Here is a 19,900-nt window from a genome sequence, read left to right on the forward strand (position 1 = left end):
ACGCGGGACCCACCTCGAACAGCTCGGCTGTCGTGGCCATCCCGGCCGGCTGAGAGGCTCGCCCGGCGCTGGATGCCGTCTCCTCTTCACATGCTGCGCCTCAGCGGCGCCGCGCACAGTTCCCTGCTTGGCTGGTCAGCTCCAACTCCGAGCCGCCGCGGGCTTCCCCAGTCCTTACAGAACCCAGGCTGAGCGAGAGAACGGCCATGAAGCGGAGCCGCAGACGCCTGTCAGCTGCCTCCCGGAGCCGCCCGCGCCGCTCCCATTGTCACCGCCTCATACGCCGGAAGTGGAGCTGCGCGCGCCCGAAAGGAATCGGGAGGGGCAGGCGAGGGAAGCTAGCGGCTGGCGAACCGGAGAGAGGCTGGGTGCTTGGGCAAGTGAGGAACCTTGATCCTTGCGGGCCACCATCCCGGAAGTGGAAATTAGAGGAAGAAAATACTGGGTTTGCTGGGGATACGTTTCTCAAGATTCTAGGTGCGGATTTTTAGAACTTTTTGTGATATGCTTTGACCAGGATAGAATCAGAGATTTTTTTCGCCTCCCTTGAAAGAGCCAGCATCTCTAGTGAGTTCGTGTGTGGCGCAGGGCGAATCTCGGGACTTCAATTAAGAATCCCGCGGAGAAAGCCGGTCTGCGCTGTTCCTTGGTGGCGACTTTGGTAAGGAGCTGAGCTTATGCTTTAGTGGCTTACTATGGCCCAGCGGGCAGTGTGGCTTATACGCCACGAACCAGGAACTCCACTTTGTGGCACCGTGAGATTCTCCAGGTAAATGCAAATCTGAATCACCAGGAATGATCAATCGAAGATTCATTGATGTAGCATTGTTTTGTGATGCATTGTATCCCAGGTCTGCCACGAATGATCTTGGTCAAGTTACTTAACCTCTGTTTTGCCTATTAAGTGAATATTTTATACTGTTGTAAAAATAAAACGAATTGTTGCCTGACAGATTATTACATGCGTTTTCTAGTATAAGTATTATTGCATCTTAAAATTAACTCCATCTGCTTAGGCTTGATACAGAGATGATAAAGGAAAAAGGAAAAAAACACGTTTTAAAAGTTTCGACTCTCATTGATAAAATCAAGGACATTTTAACTCATAAAAAATCCTTGCTAAGCAGTATGACTTATTTTCATCTTTTTTTGTGTCATTACTAAACACATTGCTAGTTCCGGTTGATGAAGAAAAGGAAGTATGAAAAATTGCATTCACTTTTTTCTTAGATCGTGTAAGCGATCTGGTCCCACTTTTACAACTCTCCATATTTTATCAAGATAGTTTTATGAAGAGAACTGTATACAATAATTCATTGTAAAATGTTAGGGAAAGTAATCTGTTTCACCTTTTATTCTCGGTGACCACTTAGAGTTCTTTTTTGCTATTTATTCATTCTTCCATCTATAGTGACATAGCCTGATGGAAATGAGATTGAGCCAGATAAAGAAGGATGTAATTTTAAAGTAATTGGCAATGTAGATATGAGACATTGCTTTTGCAGCCTAAACAATTTTTGTTACTGAGGGCATCAGAGTTGGAGCTTACCATTTTCTTTCAGAACACTTGGCTTACATTTATTGTTGTTGGACCTCAAACACAAGAAATTAGTATTATTCTTTGGTCCATGGTTCATCAGCCTCATTATTCATCCAGGATATCTGCATTTTACTAATATATTCCCTTTGGTTACCTGTTTCTAACTGCCATTCTCCTGTTCCAGCAGGTAACTCTTACATGTTCTGTATTATCCTTTTGTTTATATGTATTTGTCAAATTATATAATTAATTGTGCTTTAGATTTCCATTTGTTGCATTTGTCAGACTTCCCAGTGCTGTTAGAAACATCATATTACTTTGTGTTCATTTAGAGCTGCGCTATCCTATAGAATTTTTCTACTATTGATGGAAAGGGGAAATGTTCTAAACCTGAGTTGGCTAATATAGCCACATGCATGTGTAGGTATTGAGCTTTTGAACTGTGGCTGATCTGAGAAACTCACTTGTTAATTTTGCTTAGTTTTAATATAAGTTTAAATAACTTCATGTGTTTAGTGTCTCTATTGTACCCTAGATCTAGGCTGTTGCTTCTACTTGCTCTGTAGTACTCCATGATTTACCTCCACATTTTACCTATCTCCTTTCCCTAGTGATAATCTACAAAGTGGCTTCCAATTCATAGCCATCTGAACAATTCTCAAGTAGACATCATCAAACAGGTCCATAGTGCATATATATGCTGATTTTGAATAAATATTTCCAAATAATTAATTTGCTTCTCAAAATGCTAATTGCACCCATCGAGACTCACCAATGATTAGTGAGGGTTCCTGTATCTGTTCTTTCTTGACACTTATTCTAATTGATTGACATTTCTCTGTGTAGCAATAAAGGTTAGTCCTTTGGGTTTCCTCTTCTGTGAATAGCCTCATATATATGCCCGTCCTTGTTTTCCTTTGAAAGTTACTGTTTTTTTCTGTTGATTTGTAGGAGTTTGCTATGTATTCTTGATACTAATTCATGTCATTGTTAGTATAGATTTTTAAATTTATCTTTTGTCAATTTAATGTTGTTCTTGGTTAAACAGATCACTAATTTTAATGCAATTGGAGTAGTAAGCTCCTCAGGAATTTATTGAACTATTTCTCTACCCTTATTTCCCAAAGATATCATTCCACATTATCTCCTCTGAATTTTGCAATTTTATCTCTTATATTTAGAAGTTTAATCCATCTGTAGAACATCTTTAGAGATGGCAGGAATCCCATTTTATTTCTTTCTTATCATGGACCAGTTTTCCTAACATCTTCAAAGCAGTATATCTTTTATTTGTTGAGTGATGAAATTACTAATAATAGTTATTATGTTCCCCCATAAAAACATTGGTCTATCTCAGTTCTTTTTGTCTTTCTTGTACCAGTACCATACTGTTTTTATGTCTGTGGCTTTGTAGTGTATTTTAATATAGAAGTGAAAGTTTTTATTGCTTAAGAAAATATGTTCCTTGAAGAAGTCATGCAAAAAATGTTTTCTCAGTGTGCTCAGAATACTATTTTAGAAGAAACCTCAGATATATTTGATTGAGCTTCTCAACAATTCCATGGAAGCAGCAAAGTGACCAAATAATACATCTATGACTTTAGTTCTCTATTATTTGAATGAATTGGTAACGTTTTATTATTCAGATTCCTGATCTGTTGGGATTACTGTTAGGACTAAAGAGATATGCTTTGGCATATTATTAATTAGTACAACAAAGGATAATAACTATTGTTTAAGATTTAATAAGAAAAGTGATTTTTCCTCTATCTAACCATTTATTTCCCACAGCAAAAATTAGTTTTGATTCTGGAAAGGTTTGCTGTCCAGATAATAATGGTATCAGCTTAAGTCTGGCTTCAGTTGCTATTGTATCCCTAATTTTAGGGCCAATTAAGGTTTGAGTCATGTTTTACAAATAGCTCAGAATAAATTTGAAATGACAGGTCAAGTAACCCAACAAAATATTTATTGAACACATAGAGAGACATGTATAAGATCCCATATTAACCATCTTTACATTCAGTCATGAAATTTTTACACTTAAAAACTTTGTCCTCTAGGTAAACAGAGAATAAGATGCATCACAAATGATATGCTGGCTGAATCTTCCCCTTCCTCAGTCAAGAAAATACATTATAATTTTAAAAAGTGAGGTTTGTTCATAAATGGTTAACTTTGAATGTAACTTATTTTTCTTTTAAAAATTATTAGCAACATCAGAATTTTATTAGTGGAAAAAACTTTTATGTAAGTATGTTTTTGACTCTTGATTAAAAACTGCTGATTTTTGTCATCCTTTTATTTTTCTTGCTGGATTGAACCCAGGGCCTCACACTAGCATGTGATCTTCCACTGAGCTACACCCCCAAGCCTCCCATTTATTTTATAAATAAGAAAATAGGCATAGGAAAGTTAGATGATTTACTCAAAAGTCAGTAGCTAACAGACAGCTTCATTCTAGACTTTGAAGTGGAGCAGGAAAGAACAGGGAAAAATACATTTTTTTAAACTAAGAAAATATGACTAACAGATTTCTATAAATGAGCAAAAACATCTTTTGTTCTGTTTCCTGAAAGAAGGAAAAAGAAAATAAATTACTAACTTACCATTTAACCCAGACATGCAAACCATAAAGGAATATTCAGACTTCTTTTTTTAATAGTGTTTTCCAGAGCCATAGAGTTAAACTATTATTAATAAAACAATGTTCCGTATTTTTAAAAAGTTTAGCAAGTAGACTCAGGGTGTTATTCACTATAGACTAAGTAGAATAGAACATTTCTTTAATCATATCATCTTAACTAGTGGATCCAAAATTTCGGAGGGTAAATTGAATAACTTCTTTAGTCCTACTCCTCTAGGATGGAATAAAAAAAAAAAATTCTATGAATGCCTAGAATGGTCTAGGTATATACTCTGTCAACCAAGAAGGAATCTGAGTGCCTGACAAATTTTTAAATTAGAATTGGTGTACTTTACCTATTTAAAAAATTAAATAACTAAGCATTTTCAGTAATAGATGACACTTTATCATTTGGAACAACCTCAAATGTAAAACAGTTATTCTGATAGGAATTTAACATGTTTTGGGGATTTTGGCTTTTATGGGTATGTATATTTGTTATTTTATGTTTTATTGTTATTCCTGTTTGCTTGTGTTTTAGGGTTTTTTCTTAATTCCTCCATTTTTATTTTATTTGAAAGAATCATTTATAATGTTTCTTGTTTTCCTAATGCAGACGATATCCAACCGTTGAAAAGAGAGCCAAAGTATTCAATGGAGCAAGTTATGTGCCTATTCCTGAAGATGGTCCCTTTCTTAAAGCACTCCTTTTTGAACTTAGATTATTGGATGATGATAAGGACTTTGTAGAGCGTCGTGATAGTTGTACACACATCAATAAAACAACCATCTATAGACTTTCATTCGGAGGTGAAGAACTCTGGCCAGTGGTTGCTTTTCTGAAGAATGGCATGATATATGCTAGTGTTCCACTTGTTGAACAAACTCTCTCCCCTCATCCACCATTAATTAGCATCAGTGGAATTTCACAAGGCTTGGAACTTCTTTTTGGTATACAGGATTTTCTTTATTCTAGTCAAAAAAATGATACTGAGCTAAATACAAAATTGAGCCAGTTGCCTAATTTGCTTCTTCAGGCTTGTCCATTTGGTACTTTATTAGATGCCAACTTACAGAATTCATTGGATAATATTAATTTTGCTTCTGTGTCACAGCCACAGAAACAGCCAGCTTGGAAAGCTGGAACATACAAAGGAAAACCACAGGTTTCTATTTCTATTACTGAAAAGGTAAAATCCATGCAATATGATAAACAGGATATAGCAGATACATGGCAAGTTGTTGGAGCAGTCATTTGCAAGGTGAGATTTTCTTGGGTATTTGCTTTATCATACCATTTAACATATATGGAGAAAGTAAAATTCTATTACTTGTATTTTACATTGTTAAGTGATATCTTTGTTTTTTTTAATCTTTAGGGTATAATTAGATGATAGACATATGAAATTTGATGTCTTCTATTTGTATTTCTTACCACTTATTTTAGTTACTTATAACTATGTGATGAATTGCCCCATTATTATCCTCATAGTTCCCGTGGGTCATAACTTCAGGAGTAGCTTAGCTGGGAACTTCTGTTTTGTTTTGTTTTGTGGTGTTGGGGATTAGCTGGGAACTTCTAATGTAGAAGAAGTCAAGAGATAAGAGTCGAGATTTTGGTTGGGTCTATAGTCATTTGAAAGCTGGAACATGCAAGTTGACTCACTCATATGGCTGGCAAATTAGTGCTGGTTATTGGAAGGAGGCTTCATTTCCTTTACATGTGAACCTTTAAACAGGCTGCTTAAGTGTCCTCACAATTTGGGGACTGGCTCCCCTTGAATCAAATGATATGAGAGAAAAAGATTGAATCAGAAGATAATTATTTTTATTACTTAGACTGGAAGATCACATGGTATCACTTCCACTATTTTCTGTTTGTTTAAAAGCAAGTCACTAAGTCTGATCATAAGAGGTATGGGATTTGTTCCACTTTTTGGAACAAAGAGAGAATTTGTGAACGTATTTTAAAATTCCCCTATTTTCCATTTTCTCTAACACATGAAATTGACTAATTCTCTGATATGATAGCTAAAATCATTTTGAAGTGCTCTTTTTTTATTTAAACAAGTAACAGATCAGTATCAGATTCTGTGGTTTAAAGTTAGAAGATGGGGAAAGAATGGAAATATTAATAGAGTTAGCAGGTGGTTAATGCCATGTTGAATAATGACCAAAAATAAAAATCCTCCAAGTAAACTCTTATCAGTATGTATTAATAATTTTCTCAGATGTCTTTATTTTTCCATCATCCTTTAATGTTAAGTGGCTAGGTAGATCCTGTGGATTAAAGTAGATTTCAAGAACAGAGAATCAGAATAGTCCTGACAGGGAAATTGGGTATTTCTTTTCAGTTCCCTTTTAATCATAATGAAAGTAGCTCAGGAGAGTAAGACAGAGGGATTGCAAGTTCCAGATCATCCTCAGCAACTTAGTGAGGCCCTGAGCAACTTAGTGAGCAAGACCCTGTCTCAGAGTGAAAAATAAAAAGACTGGAGATGTAGCTCAGTAGTAAAAGTGTCCCTGGGTTAAATCCCCAGGACCATAAAAAAAAAAAAAATGACTGAAAACTTTTGTCTATGTTAAATGTACTTCTATCAAGGTCAAAATATATTCATTCTATTAGAAAGAACTATTGTAAATAGTCATAAAATCATGGACTATGTCATTCATAAATCTTAAAATAGTCAAAAATCTTTTTTTTTCTTTTTTTTTTTGTAAGTTTGGTATAATGAAAATAGGATAATTCACCATTTCTGTGTTTTTCATCCTGTTTCAATAAACAAGGAATAAATTGTTTATAATGAAATGCTAATTAATATAATAATATTTAAATGTCTCCACTGATTGATAAGCTGACCCTAGTAGATTGCTTATGGGGAAGATTAAAGAAATATTTAAAGGAAGATTTTTATTATGAAGTCCATTATAAATGGAAATAACTATCCTCGTTTTATCTTAGTCTAGTAGAAAACCTGATGCACTGAAAGCCTGTAGTTCTAATTCTTAATTAGAACTAATTAAGTTCTAATTCTGAAGTTCTAATTCTTACTCTGCCACTATTTTTCTATGTATCTTCAGAAACGTCACACAGCTTTGTGAATCATTTGTCATTTTTAAAATGAGACAAGCACTTAGATGCCTTCTGTTTTTAAAACATGTATTTTTAAAATTCACATTTATATAAGCCTGACTGATTTAAAGGGTAATACACACATCCCTTTTAGAAAGGATATCCTCATCCTATAGTAAATGACTGATAATCTGGTCTTTTAAGTGCTTGAAGAGTGGATAATTCGTTGGAGGTTTTTATAAGATGCTGGTTCTCTGACCTCTTTAAGGGTGTTAGACTGCTACAGGATAATTTAATAATCAAAAACTGAACATAATAGTACTTATTATCAAATGTTTTTTTATTATCTTCATAAATATCCATCAAAAACCACAACTACTTTTTATTCTTATTAGCTTACATATAGAGAATAAAGAAGCAGATAATTTCAAAGTGGAAACACTGGAGAGACTTGAGTTGTAGCTCAGTGGTAGAGCACTTGCCTAGCATGCATGAGGCCCTGGATTCAAGCTCCAGCACTGAAGGAGGAAAAAAAATTGAAACAGTAACATATTTTTAAGCATTTTAGTAAGATTATTTAGCATTTCTGTTTGTAATTGAGTTTGACATAATGTAATTGTTACCAAAAGACCTTTATAAGACACTCATTCTATCTAATACTATTCATAATGCCTGCTTTCTCTCTTAAGTATAATTCTTAAATATAACAGGTACATTAATGAATTCACATATTGTTAGGTATAGCATTAGAAAAGAAATATATTAGTATTTTTTTTTAATTTTTTATTGTGGGTTGTTCAAAACATTACAAATTTCTTGACATATCATATTCCACACTTTGATTCAAGTGGGTTATGAACTCCCACCTTCACCCCATACACAGATTGCAGAATCACATCAGTTACACATCCATTGATTTACATATTACCATACTAGTGTCTGTTGTGCTCTGCTGCCTTTCCCATCCTCCCCCCTCCCCCCTAGTATTTTTTAAAGTAGGGTCAATAATTAGAAAAAGATATAAACTCATAAACATTTTTTAGTATTTCCTATGCATAGTAGTGGGGTTGGCACTAGAGATAAAAATAGTTTTTTCAAAGAACTAGCTTCAAAGGGGAAACAAAGAGGTACAGAGAAATACCTATTGTCGGTAGATAATTAATGCATGGTGCAGATGGTGTATATGATAGTGCATTTGGAACTAAGCATTTTGCCTGCTGAGTTCCACTAACTCTCAAAATATTGTGTACATCTAGCCAAAAAAAGATATTAATATGGCCTTTCCCCCCGCCCCCATACCAGGGATTGAACCCAGGGGCACTTAATGCTTAGCTACATCCCTAGCCCTTTTTATTTTTTACTTTGGGACAGAGTCTCAGTAAGTTGCTTAGGGCCTCCCTAAGTTGCTGAGGCTGGCTTTGAACTTGTGATCCTCTTGCGTCAGTGTCCAGAGGCTCTGGGATAATAGATAAGTGCTGTGCCACTGTGCCTGGCTCAATATGGTTTAATTGGCCAGTGTGTACTATAAGATATCTAGAAATAAAGATATTAGTGCTTATTCAAGTATGAGAGGAGCTTGGGAAATACAAGTCTTCCTCTGGTTGCAACCTTCCAGAAAGAGTAACAGTTTCATTCTGGAGACTAGAATAAATAGAGAAACCAGAATTCACAGAGAAGTCTTAGAAGCTGCCATGTCACAATCTGTTACAACCACAAAGTGGAATTCATGAAAAGATCTGTGAATGTGCTACATCTGGTGTTCAGGGAGAGGTCTGTGAAACTGTCATATCTGGTTTCCACGACCTCCTAAGAATAATGGCTTTCCTTTCCCTTCTTTCTTCTGTGTGTCTCATTACTAACTCCCACTGATAGTCTAACCCAAGTCATGTATGGAAGAAGGTTCTAGGCATCTACATGGCACAGGTGGGCTGTAGACGTGATGATTCAGAATGTAAGGCATCATACAAAATGAGCTAGACATGAAGAGTTAAAGTTTATAGTAAGGAAAAAAAAAACATTTTAACTGAAGGAAACAGCACGTGCAATGGTACATATGAAGGTATGACAATATGAATTATTCAGGGAAATGCAAGAATCCTCTATGTCTACAACAGAGTTCATAGGGTGGAAAATGATTAAAGAGTTAGACAGGGACCAAACAATGAAACATTTTGAGCATGGATACAATATAATAAAAATTATGGTTCATTAAGATAGCTCTGACATTGATGGAAGATGGATTGATGAAAGGGAAACAAATGGATACATTTTTAGAGGTATAACAAATTGAAGCCCTGAACAAAATATGATTACAAAAGGAATGTAGAGTAGTGAATAGATTTAACATTTTTCCCCATACCAGGAAAGGCATCCAGGGCTTTGTGCATGGTGTTAAGCAAGTATTCTACATCCCCATCCTTTTAACATTTCTTTCTCAGAGATATAGTGATAAGCAGAGGGGTATATGAAGGCTCTCTTGGTACCTGACTGTAGCATCTTACAAGTATCAGAAAACAGAAAGCAAATAGATTAGTTCCTGCAGAAAAAAAAGTTCAGTTGGGGGAAATTACTTTGATAAATTCAGAAAAGCCTCAAATAGAAGGTGTATGTTTCCAATATCTTGGTAATATCCATTTCTGCTTGTGTTACAGTGTGATTTAGAAGGAATCATGCCAAATGTCACCATCAGCTTGAACCTCCCCACCAATGGATCTCCACTTCAAGATATTCTAGTTCATCCTTGTGTGACTTCTCTTGATTCTGCCATTCTGACCTCTAGCAGCATTGATGCAGTGAATGATTCTGCATTTAGTGGGCCTTATAAATTTCCATTCACTCCACCTTTAGAGTCATTCAATTTATGCTACTATACTTCCCAGGTAAATAATCTTGGAAAAGTTTGAGACTTTCCTGATCTTTATAAATATTATTGATAAGCAATCATTTGTACACTTGGTGCAAACAAGAATTTTTCAGAAGTTATTTACCAGACAATAATTGAGAGATGAAGATGAAGATGAAGATTCATTTCTTCAAATAGACTACCTGTTAATCTCTGGTGTCTGTAACAACATTAAAAAGCTTTTTTACTTTTTTAGTAAGTTCTAATTAGTTATACGTGACAGTAGAATGCATTTTGACACAACATATATAAATAGAATATAACTTCTCATTCTTCTGGTAGTACATAATGTGGAATTACACTGGTCATGTAGTCATATATGCACATAGGGTAATAATGTCCAATTCATTCTACTGTTCTTCTTACCTCCATCCCCCCCCCATTTACTCCCCTCTGTTTAATCCCTAGCTACCTCACCTTTATTGTGAATTAGATTCACATCTCAATACATTCAGTCTTTGGTTTGGTGGGATTGGCTTAACTTTGCTTAACGTGATATTCTCCAACTCCATCCATTTACCTGCAAATGCCACAATTACATTCTTCTTCTTGTAAGAAGCCACATTTTCTTTATCCATTCTTCTGTTGACGGGGAAATTTTTTTATTATTATTCCTAAGAGGAAGTCCACACTCACAGAATAGATTTTGATATGATTTAGTCATGTTTTACATGTAACTGATAAATGGCAGAACTTTAATTTAAACCCAGATTTTCCAGAATCCCAAAGTCCAAACTGTTTTTTACTATAATGTGCTATTTGTTTCTGCCCTAGTTATCAATCAGTATGTTAGAAGACCTTAGTTAGGAAAAATTATTTTGAGAAGACAATAGGCAGTCTTCATTGTCATTCAAGAAAAGAGGTAGACCCAGACCATATTGGATATGAAAAATTAAAATCATTTTATACTGAAAGTCCACATCGTCTTATCTCTGCTTCTGTCTCCTCTTTCAACTTTCTATGCTTGTATAAGATTTTAAAGCTCTAAGATCCACATTATATAAGCAATGTCTTACTTCTGATGTACTAATAGGAATGATTGGCTTACTCCAGGCTACAAATTTTTTTTCCTTTAGTCAGTTATTGATGACCAGTCAAGCTACTTCTGAGTTACTCCTGAGTTGAGGAACGTGGGAAGAATGCAATTACAGAATACAGATGGAACATCAGGAACTGTGGGCAGGGCAGCAGTTATCAGTATATCTAGTACATGTTCTGTGCTCTAGGTCAATTAATTTGGAGAGGAGAATATGGAAGAGCAAAAGGAGGAAGAATATATTGTACCCCTTTATAAGGCATCTTTTCTCGTCTAGGAACAGAAAGGGGTAGAAGAATCTCTGTCCTTTTATAGACCCATTATTGCTATTGTCAAAACAGTTGGAGTAACTCACTGTATCATAGACAGATCTGTATATAATGATTAGGTTTGTATATGTGTGTGTATATATGCACATTCACATAATGTAATGTGTATAATATACACAAGAACTCCCTCCCCCATTACCATTAGTATTTTAGACCCATTAACCTGAGAATTTCATAAAAATTTATGTTTGTTTTCAGGTCCCTGTACCACCAATTTTGGGTTTCTATCAAATGAAAGAAGAAGAAATACAACTAAAAATAAAAGTTAATTTAAAACTTCATGAAAGTGTGAAAAATAATTTTGAATTCTGTGAAGCTCATATACCTTTTTACAATAGGTAGGGATAAATAACATGATGTTGTGATGTCTGCCTTCTGTAGTAGATTCCCACTGTCCCCTAATTGTGTTTAGCAAATTGTATTTGCTTTTTACCTTATTTTTTCAAGAACTAAATAATTTTGTTACTCAAATGAATGCTGATTCTGAACCAAAACATAATCATAAAAATAGATACCTTTAAATGTGTCTTTACTTTTGTGGTTAAACTTGTTAGGAAATTATAAAGAAACCAGTTAACCTCCATGAAGATTATTTACTACTGGCTTTATCTCTAGCAATTTCACTGTACTTTGCATACAAGTCAATAGCAATGAAATGTATATCATAAGTGTTTATGCAGTTTCTAGTATTTTCTGAGGTACTTATTATTCTGTTTTATTCTACAAATTTGAATTCATATCTGCCTTTTTGCTGTCTTTGTATTAAGTAACTGTAACAAGATTTGATTTAAAGCTGTTATATTTGTGATCATTTTTTTTTTCTATTTTCTCTTTGTAAAGAGGTCCAATTACACAATTAGAATACAAAGTTAGTTTTGGCCAGCTTGAAGTATTTCGAGAGAAAAGCTTACTGATCTGGATTATTGGTGAGCAAGATTTTGTTTGTTGATCTTTTTTCCCTTTCATTTGCTATAGGCTCTACTTTTTTTAAAATAGTTAATTTGTGTTTTTAGGCCAGAAGTTCCCCAAATCAATGGAAATTAGTCTTTCTGGAACTATAACCTTTGGAGCCAAGAGCCATGACAAACAACCATTTGACCAGATTTGTATTGGAGATACAGCATATGTAAAGGTAAACATATTTGCATGATTCACTACATCAGAACTTCTTCCTTTGTTTCTAAATTGCATTTACCTATTGATTTTTAATGTTTTACAGCAAATTGTTTTTAATTCTGTGCTTTTTGACTGCCTAAGTGCTTTTTTTAGATTCTGTTTTATTCTTTTTGGTTAGTACTAGTCATTTTTCTATTTTGATTAATATAAATTTTAAGGGAGAACATTAAATATACTTAAATACCCCAACTTAACTAAGATCATTAAATACATCTAAATAACCCAACTTAAACTACCCAGCATTTAATCATCAAATTAAAAATTTATTCATGAAAAATGTCAAATGTAGTCTTTACTCTCTATGGATTTTTCAATAATGCACATCAATTAACTGCTTTTGGTGTTTGAAGGAAGAAGTGAGCCTTTCTGGCCAAGGTGGTCAAGGGAAAGTAGAGTTAAAGCAAACTCTGAGGCCTAGTTAAGCATGAATAAGGAAACTTGAAGATTGACTGTATTTATTTAATTTAAAAAGACTTAAAGGGGTGAAGAATAAGCAAGACACACTTAGGATCAAGTGCTAAAAAGTGTCATACTGTATAAGACTGACTGCATAATTTAGGTTTGAAATGTAGAAGGTGTGACTCTTTTATAAAAACTTTGGATATTTTTTTTAATAGAGGAGTGGTTTGTACAAAGTGATACTTTGTGAATATTAATCTGCAATGAATGTGAAGGAAATAAGTGAGAAAAAATAAGGACATCAAAAATATTTTATAGTTACATTAATGTGGCACATGAAAGGTACTAAGTTGATGTTGAACTAGTGTTGTATCAGTAGAAAGAAAAAGAATGGGCTACTCTAAGCCATACTGATTGTAAAATCTCAGTCACTAATATAGAGACAAGAAAAAAATAACAAGTCAAAAGATGGTGTTATGGGCTGGGACTGTGGCTCAGCGGTAGCTCACTTGCCTGGCATGTGTGAGGCATTGGGTTCAATTCTCAGCACCACGTATAAATAAATTTAAAAAATAAATAAAGATCTATCAACAACTAAGAAAAAAATTTTTAAAAAAAGATGGTGTTATTCAAAAAAGTATGTCATTTAAACCAGACTTGAACCTTCAAGAGGGCAGTGACGATATGAATTTCATTTATCCATTGTTTTATCCCTAAGACCTAATCCATTATCTACCAATAAATATTTCTGAATGGGTGAATATACATGAATTAAAGTATTGATATTGAAAACATTGGGAAAGAGTGAGCTTTATATATATGATACTGGATAATAGCAACATATCTTAATTCAAGTGTCCAGTGGATAGCTAAAAACCTAAAACTTGATTTCTCAAGGAAAAGCTCAGCTGCATATAAGGATTTAGGAGTTACCTACAGAGAAGAAATAGTTGAAGTAGTGGAAATGATTAAGATCAGAAAAAAATAAGAAAAATGGTAAAGATTCAGAAAAACCATTTAGGAAAATTAATGGGGTGATTAAAAAGGTAACAAGAAAGTAAAATGCTATCAAAGGAGATTGAAATCTGACCATAAAGGCAATTAGAGGAATTGGTGATGAAATCAGAAATATATTGGCAATAATTTGGGTTTTTTTCCCCATGTTGTCTTCAACTACATCTATTAGCATTGTTTCAAAGATTATTATAAAAGGTCCTAATTTTTCAGAAAAAAATATGTGGGGTATTACCACATTGCATGTTCTTCAAAGGTAGATATTATCATTTTTCTGTTAATTTCCATCACTTAACCACTTTCCAATTCATATTTATTTTCAGTGAACGAACTGAATGTGTTTTATGTTATCTTAGTCGTGTGGAAGTCAACCTTGTCATAAATAACTTCCAGCATTCAGAATTACACTGAACAAGCAAGCATAAACCCCGTACTATCAAAAATTATTTGAGGGGCTGGGGTTGTGGCTCAGTGATAGAGCGCTCACCTCGCACGTGAGAGGCCCTGGGATCGATCCTCAGCACCACATAAATAAATTATTAAAATAGAGATATTGTGTTCAATTACAACTAAAAAATACATATAAAAAATTATTTGAGTTGCAGCAGGAATAATATGTTAAGATTTAAAAATAACATCATATGCATGTGATCAGTAAGTTTAGCAATTAAAGAAGAAACTTGAAAAATGGGAGAAATTTACAGGGAAGAAAGGAAAAAAAATCAATATAAGGTAGAGCTTTTGCCTATCACACATGAGATCCTGGGTTTGATCCCCAGCACTGCCAAAAATAAAAGCATAGAAAAGATAACATGGTATTGCAAAATCAGGGTCATTTAACAGCAGAGATGAAGAGAACCACAGCAAAAGGAGACTAGAACTATGTAAGATATAAACCTTTTTCTGTGAATGTGATTTTGATTCAGGCATCATATCTTCAAAGAAGCTACTGCCTCACTCTATTATAGTACAGTATAATAATTGGCATTTACAGTGATAACCTCACATTATCAATGAAATTAGGAACTATTGATTACATTTTGTAAGTTTTTTTATGTGAGGGAAGGGAAAATTTCTAAGCTCAATTCTGTAAGAGTTAAATTTCAGTTTCTTAGAAAATTAAGTAGTGCAGCTCATTCTCTCCAAAGACCAGATAAGCTAATGTTTCTGTTTTAGTAATTACATTCTTATTTCACTAAAAGGTATATATATTCCCACCTATAAAAGAATTATGATGTAAAATATATCACAATCACATAGCCCTTGGGATAGGAAGAGAGTATGTAGTTTACTAGACAACCTAGCAGAAGGAACATCTGCTTTTGTAGTCAGCCGTGTCTGAGGTCAGATGCCAGTTCTGCTGCTTACGTATTGGGATATTAATTGCTTTCATCTCAGAACCTCAGTTCCCTTATTTGTAAAATGATACTGAATGGATTAGAGTCCATATTGGTGAAGTGCCTGGTTTGTGTTAAGCACTTTATAATGGAAGACTTACAAAGAAATGGCTTCAGAGCAAAGGAAAGAGAGTATGTGTGTACATATTTAAACATATGTATACTCATAATTGAAGTTCAATATTTTATGATTTTTATTTTATGAACTGTGTGAGATGAATTTTTTAAAGTCATATCAAGAGAAAAAAATGTGATCATCATTTTTACCAACTAATCACTTCAGTTTAGTACATTTCTCTTCCTAGCTTCATTTTAGCATCTTAGATTACACACTCACCGGATGTTATGCGGATCAACATTCAGTTCAAGTTTTCGCATCTGGAAAACCAAAAATAAGTTCATGTAAGTTGTACAGATTCAAACTAACTTAATGAGATTTAAATGGTGGTGTGTTGTTATTACCTAAGGTAAAATTAAAATATAACAGAATTTAGAAATTGGAGAATAATCCCAATTTGTAAAAATTTTGACTTTATCCACCCCAGCGTAACACTTTGTGAACTTTGTATGGCCCTCAGTCTTTTCCAGTTTAAAATAGAATCTGGAATAGCAAGGATTAAGATGGGATGGGCTTTAGTATAAAATTAGATTTGCTTTGTTCTGGTTATAATAAACTCTTATTTAAAGGTGGTTCACAAGGTTACATACTTTGGTATTGGACAAACAAGGATTCAAGCTATGGCTCCAACATTTTATTGACTGTGTTGCTTCAATGAACTTTCTGAAGTTTTCGTTTTCTTATCTTTAAAGTGGAAATAAATTACCTTAGAATTGTTATGAGGTTTAAGTAAGATTATACTGATCAAGCACTTAGCATATAATATAGATTCAATAGATGGTAAGTATGATTATTACTTAAAAACTTAAGTAATTTTTAGCAAATATTATAATCAATAAACACTATTTCCCACCTTCTCTAGTCTACCACTAGGCAAGTTGTAAAGATGATTTACTGTCTTCAATGGATTTACTGGTTGTGAAATATATATATGTATATATATCTTATACATACATATATGTATACTTTATATGAAAACATAGCTAGACAAAAAGAAATTTATAAATGAATTCAAAATTATTTCATTCAGATCAAATACACATGGCTGATATAGAAAAGTAGCTAGAATGAGGTATAATTAGATAAAGTTAAGGAGAACCTTTTGCCTTATAAATTGAGGAGAATAAAGCTATTATATGTATATATTTAGATAACAATGATGCTAATTTATAAAAATTATTTCTGTATTTAAATAAATATTTTTTAAACTAAGAATTAAGGTCCCTAAAATAAAAAGAATAGGACAAGACTTTGTATTTGAATATTTCAAAAGAATTAAAGAACTTGGAACTATGGAATCTAAGCAATTTCTTGTGAATTTCAGAAACATATTCTATCTAGTAAAACCAGAAAAAGCTCATTTCTCACCTCCCTGGGGTTTCCCTCATTTTTTCATCAGTTTTGTTGTTGTTGTTTGTATTTTTTAAATGAATTCATAGAAGAGTATTCATAGTGCATTTATGTTTTATGAAAGCATAATATTGGACAACCAGTATCTTTGCCTAAGTACAAATAGACCGATGTTTTAAAATATTTATGAGATATTATATATATTATATATTGTCTTTTAATAATTAGAACATTTTAAGTATTTTGTCAGGATTAACTAAACATGTAATATTCAGAGAGCATAATACAGAATAAGTTTCACTAATACACCTGCTTATTAATGCAAAATATTGAAAGAGCTCATTTTAAATGGATCATTACAACTAGTCTTTATTTCCTAACTCTGGTTATTTCAGACAGTGACAGCCAAATTGTGCAGCCATGTGAAATCTTTATTTTGTCATCATCTTGGCAATAAAGTCTATATTCACAATTAACAGCTTTGTTCTGAAAATAGCATAGTAATAATGCTAATTTCATTAATAGCTAATATTTTTTATTTACTAGGTGCTCAGCATAGTTTCTATTTTATGTGTACTAACTCATTACTCCTCACAGCATCCTATATAGAGTTATCTCCATTTTACAGATAAGGACACTGATGAAACAGAGGGTCACGTAGCTAGTAATGATGGCAGAAATGAGGATCAAACTATTCTTTGCATTATTAAGAAGAAAGGTAGAAAAGGCTGAATTAAATAATTAGTGATATACATATACACAATAATAATAATTTGCCTGAGTCTAAATCCAAAGAAGCATTACTATCTCAATTCCACATATCAGCAAAGTTTAGTTCAAAGAGATTGCCATTTGACTAAAGTTGCAAAGCTATTTACATTTGATCAGAACTATAATGAAAACCCAGCAAAGCCACTTTTTTTATCATGTTGCTAGAAAGTTGATTGTTGGTTTACATCTTTGACACTTTGAATTAATAAAGAATAAGATGACCAGAATCAGGACAGTGGTGAAGAAGTTAGAGAAGGGAAACCAACAAAAAAATTAAATATTTTACAATTAATGATTCATAAGAAATAGTATTTAGGAGAAATGTGAGGAAAAAATTTACAGACTTGGCATCAATAAGAGATATTTTATGTAAGCTTAAAGATGGATTGTTCAAAGATTTAAAGAGCTTACATTTTTTAAGTGGTAAAAATTAATAATAAAGCCTTGATAAAATAAAATTAAAATGAATATTTCAAAGGATTGCCATGAAATGATTGCACTGAACAATGTCAAAAAAATCATGACTTTGCTCTCCTGTTTTTTTGCTAAGATGAAATAGTTTATTTTTTTTGTTTATTAATTTTTTTTCCTTTTTTAGACCGGAAACTAGTGTCTTCTGATTATTACATCTGGAATTCTAAAGCCCCTGCTCCAGTAACCTATGGATCATTATTACTGTGATTTTTTTAATATTTAAATGGGATTTATACAATAGTAACACAGCATAAATGAAATCATAGTTTTTATATCTATTGTGTATTCATATAACCTGTAAGTGAAAAAATCTGAAGGATTTTAATTATAAAATATTCATACTTGAAATTTTTTAATCTGATATAGTTTGAAAGAATGTCATAATATATTATGATATTTTTGTCATAACATTATTATAATATATTGCATATTATGTTATATATCATAGCATTAATATATAATTATATATTATATTATAGTATATCATTATTGTTATATAATATTATTGTTGTAAAGGCTAATATCTCCTGTGTTTGTTACCCTTTCGTTTTCTGTCACTGTGATTCAGAATACAAAGAATTCGTGATTCACTCTGACTTATTGAAGACTCATCCTGGGTCAACATGCTGTACATGTTCCTTCCCACCCCTATAGCAGATAACTGCTAATCAATCACAACCCTCTTCCTACTGTGAGCCTTCCTGGGTAAGAGCTCAGGCTTCTCAGTGCAGAGCTTCAGGCAGCCATTCCAATGGTTTGTACCTGACATGTAAGATAACTATTTGTTCTTTCAAACCTATGTACTAAGCCAGGCATGGTGGGACTCACCTGTAATCCCAAAGACTTGAGAGACTGAGGCAAGAGGATCATGAGTTTGAGTCCAGTCTTGGCAATCTAGAGCAACTCTGTCTTAAAATAAAACAGAATGGGGATGTAGCTCAGTAGTAGAGTGTCCCTGGGTTAGATCCCCAGTACAAAAAAAAAATACTTATCTCCCAGTACATTGTGCTGGTATAGAATATCAGCAACCAAATTATAAACAACTATAAATCTCTTGAAAAATCAGCCAATGTAGACAAAGGAGACTTGCTTAAATAGTAACCTGTTGTTAATCAGAACTATCCCATTGACTAATAAAGAATCTGCATAATTCTATTTATCCCTGTTCTAGAGTTTATTTTTAAGTAAGCTTGTTAATCTGCCATAAAAACATTTTGCTTAGGATGTCTATAAGTATATTTTAAAAAATAAAGATGGGTGGGATACCTGCAGAATAATGTAATGTTTTGCAATTATATAATGTCTTCAGCCAATTTCTGAAGATAAAGGTAGATATAATATTGCTTTTTCCTTATTGTACTAAATTAAAATCCATTAATGAATAAATTCATGTAAAAACTCAAAAACCTTTCTGTGGGTAGAGTATTATTTACTCTTAGTCTTACATAATAGTGTATTTTCTTTAAATTTGTCTTTCTCATTTTCTTATTATAATTTTTTTTTTTTATTTTTTCAGAAACCATTAGCCATATTCTTTATTCTCTACCTGTTTCTATAATTAGATGTGACATTCTGTTTTCAGAGCAGTTCATTGTCAAGTTGGACTCCAAATGACCAAGAAAAAAGTAATCTCAAGATCCTAAGAACTTAGTTCATGTCAAAGTTCTTTTACAGAATAGAATTTAAAAGCATTAT

General features: G+C 33.2%; 2 protein-coding genes and 1 long non-coding RNA gene across 3 annotated transcripts in view; 1 reads left to right on the forward strand and 2 right to left on the reverse strand.

The window, feature by feature from the left end:
- Exoc5 (exocyst complex component 5) overlaps positions 1-366 on the reverse strand; it is a 70,502-nt gene extending 70,136 nt beyond the window's left edge. The window contains exon 1 of the mRNA XM_015480921.2: positions 14-366. Coding sequence (XP_015336407.1) covers positions 14-40 — 27 coding nt within the window. The 5' untranslated portion in view covers positions 41-366. The remainder of the gene's footprint in view (positions 1-13) is intronic.
- Positions 367-450: 84 nt separating this feature from the next.
- On the forward strand, positions 451-19,364 carry Ap5m1 (adaptor related protein complex 5 subunit mu 1). The gene is made up of 8 exons (XM_015480920.2): positions 451-769; positions 4,783-5,428; positions 9,891-10,118; positions 11,705-11,844; positions 12,347-12,432; positions 12,520-12,638; positions 15,798-15,894; positions 18,330-19,364. The coding sequence occupies exons 1-8, from the start codon at positions 696-698 to the stop codon at positions 18,410-18,412; spliced, it is 1,473 nt and encodes a 490-aa protein (XP_015336406.1). The 5' UTR covers positions 451-695; the 3' UTR covers positions 18,413-19,364.
- On the reverse strand, positions 6,685-19,291 carry LOC125613325. The gene is made up of 2 exons (XR_007343860.1): positions 19,181-19,291; positions 6,685-6,729 (listed from the first exon to the last, which is right to left on the reverse strand). It is a non-coding gene; the product is annotated as an uncharacterized LOC125613325 (long non-coding RNA).
- Positions 19,365-19,900: the final 536 nt, after the last annotated feature.

Source organism: Marmota marmota, unplaced genomic scaffold (assembly GCF_001458135.2).
Source record: "Marmota marmota marmota unplaced genomic scaffold, marMar, whole genome shotgun sequence".
Lineage (NCBI taxonomy): Eukaryota > Metazoa > Chordata > Mammalia > Rodentia > Sciuridae > Marmota > Marmota marmota.

Coding starts and splice junctions, on each gene's coding strand:
- Ap5m1 (XM_015480920.2), top strand. CDS start 696: ATGGCCCAGCGGGCAGTGTGGCTTATACGCCACGAACCAGGAACTCCA. Junction 12,433..12,519: donor CTTACTGATCTGGATTATTG/GTGAGCAAGATT, acceptor TTGTGTTTTTAG/GCCAGAAGTTCCCCAAATCA. Junction 12,639..15,797: donor GAGATACAGCATATGTAAAG/GTAAACATATTT, acceptor TTCTCTTCCTAG/CTTCATTTTAGCATCTTAGA.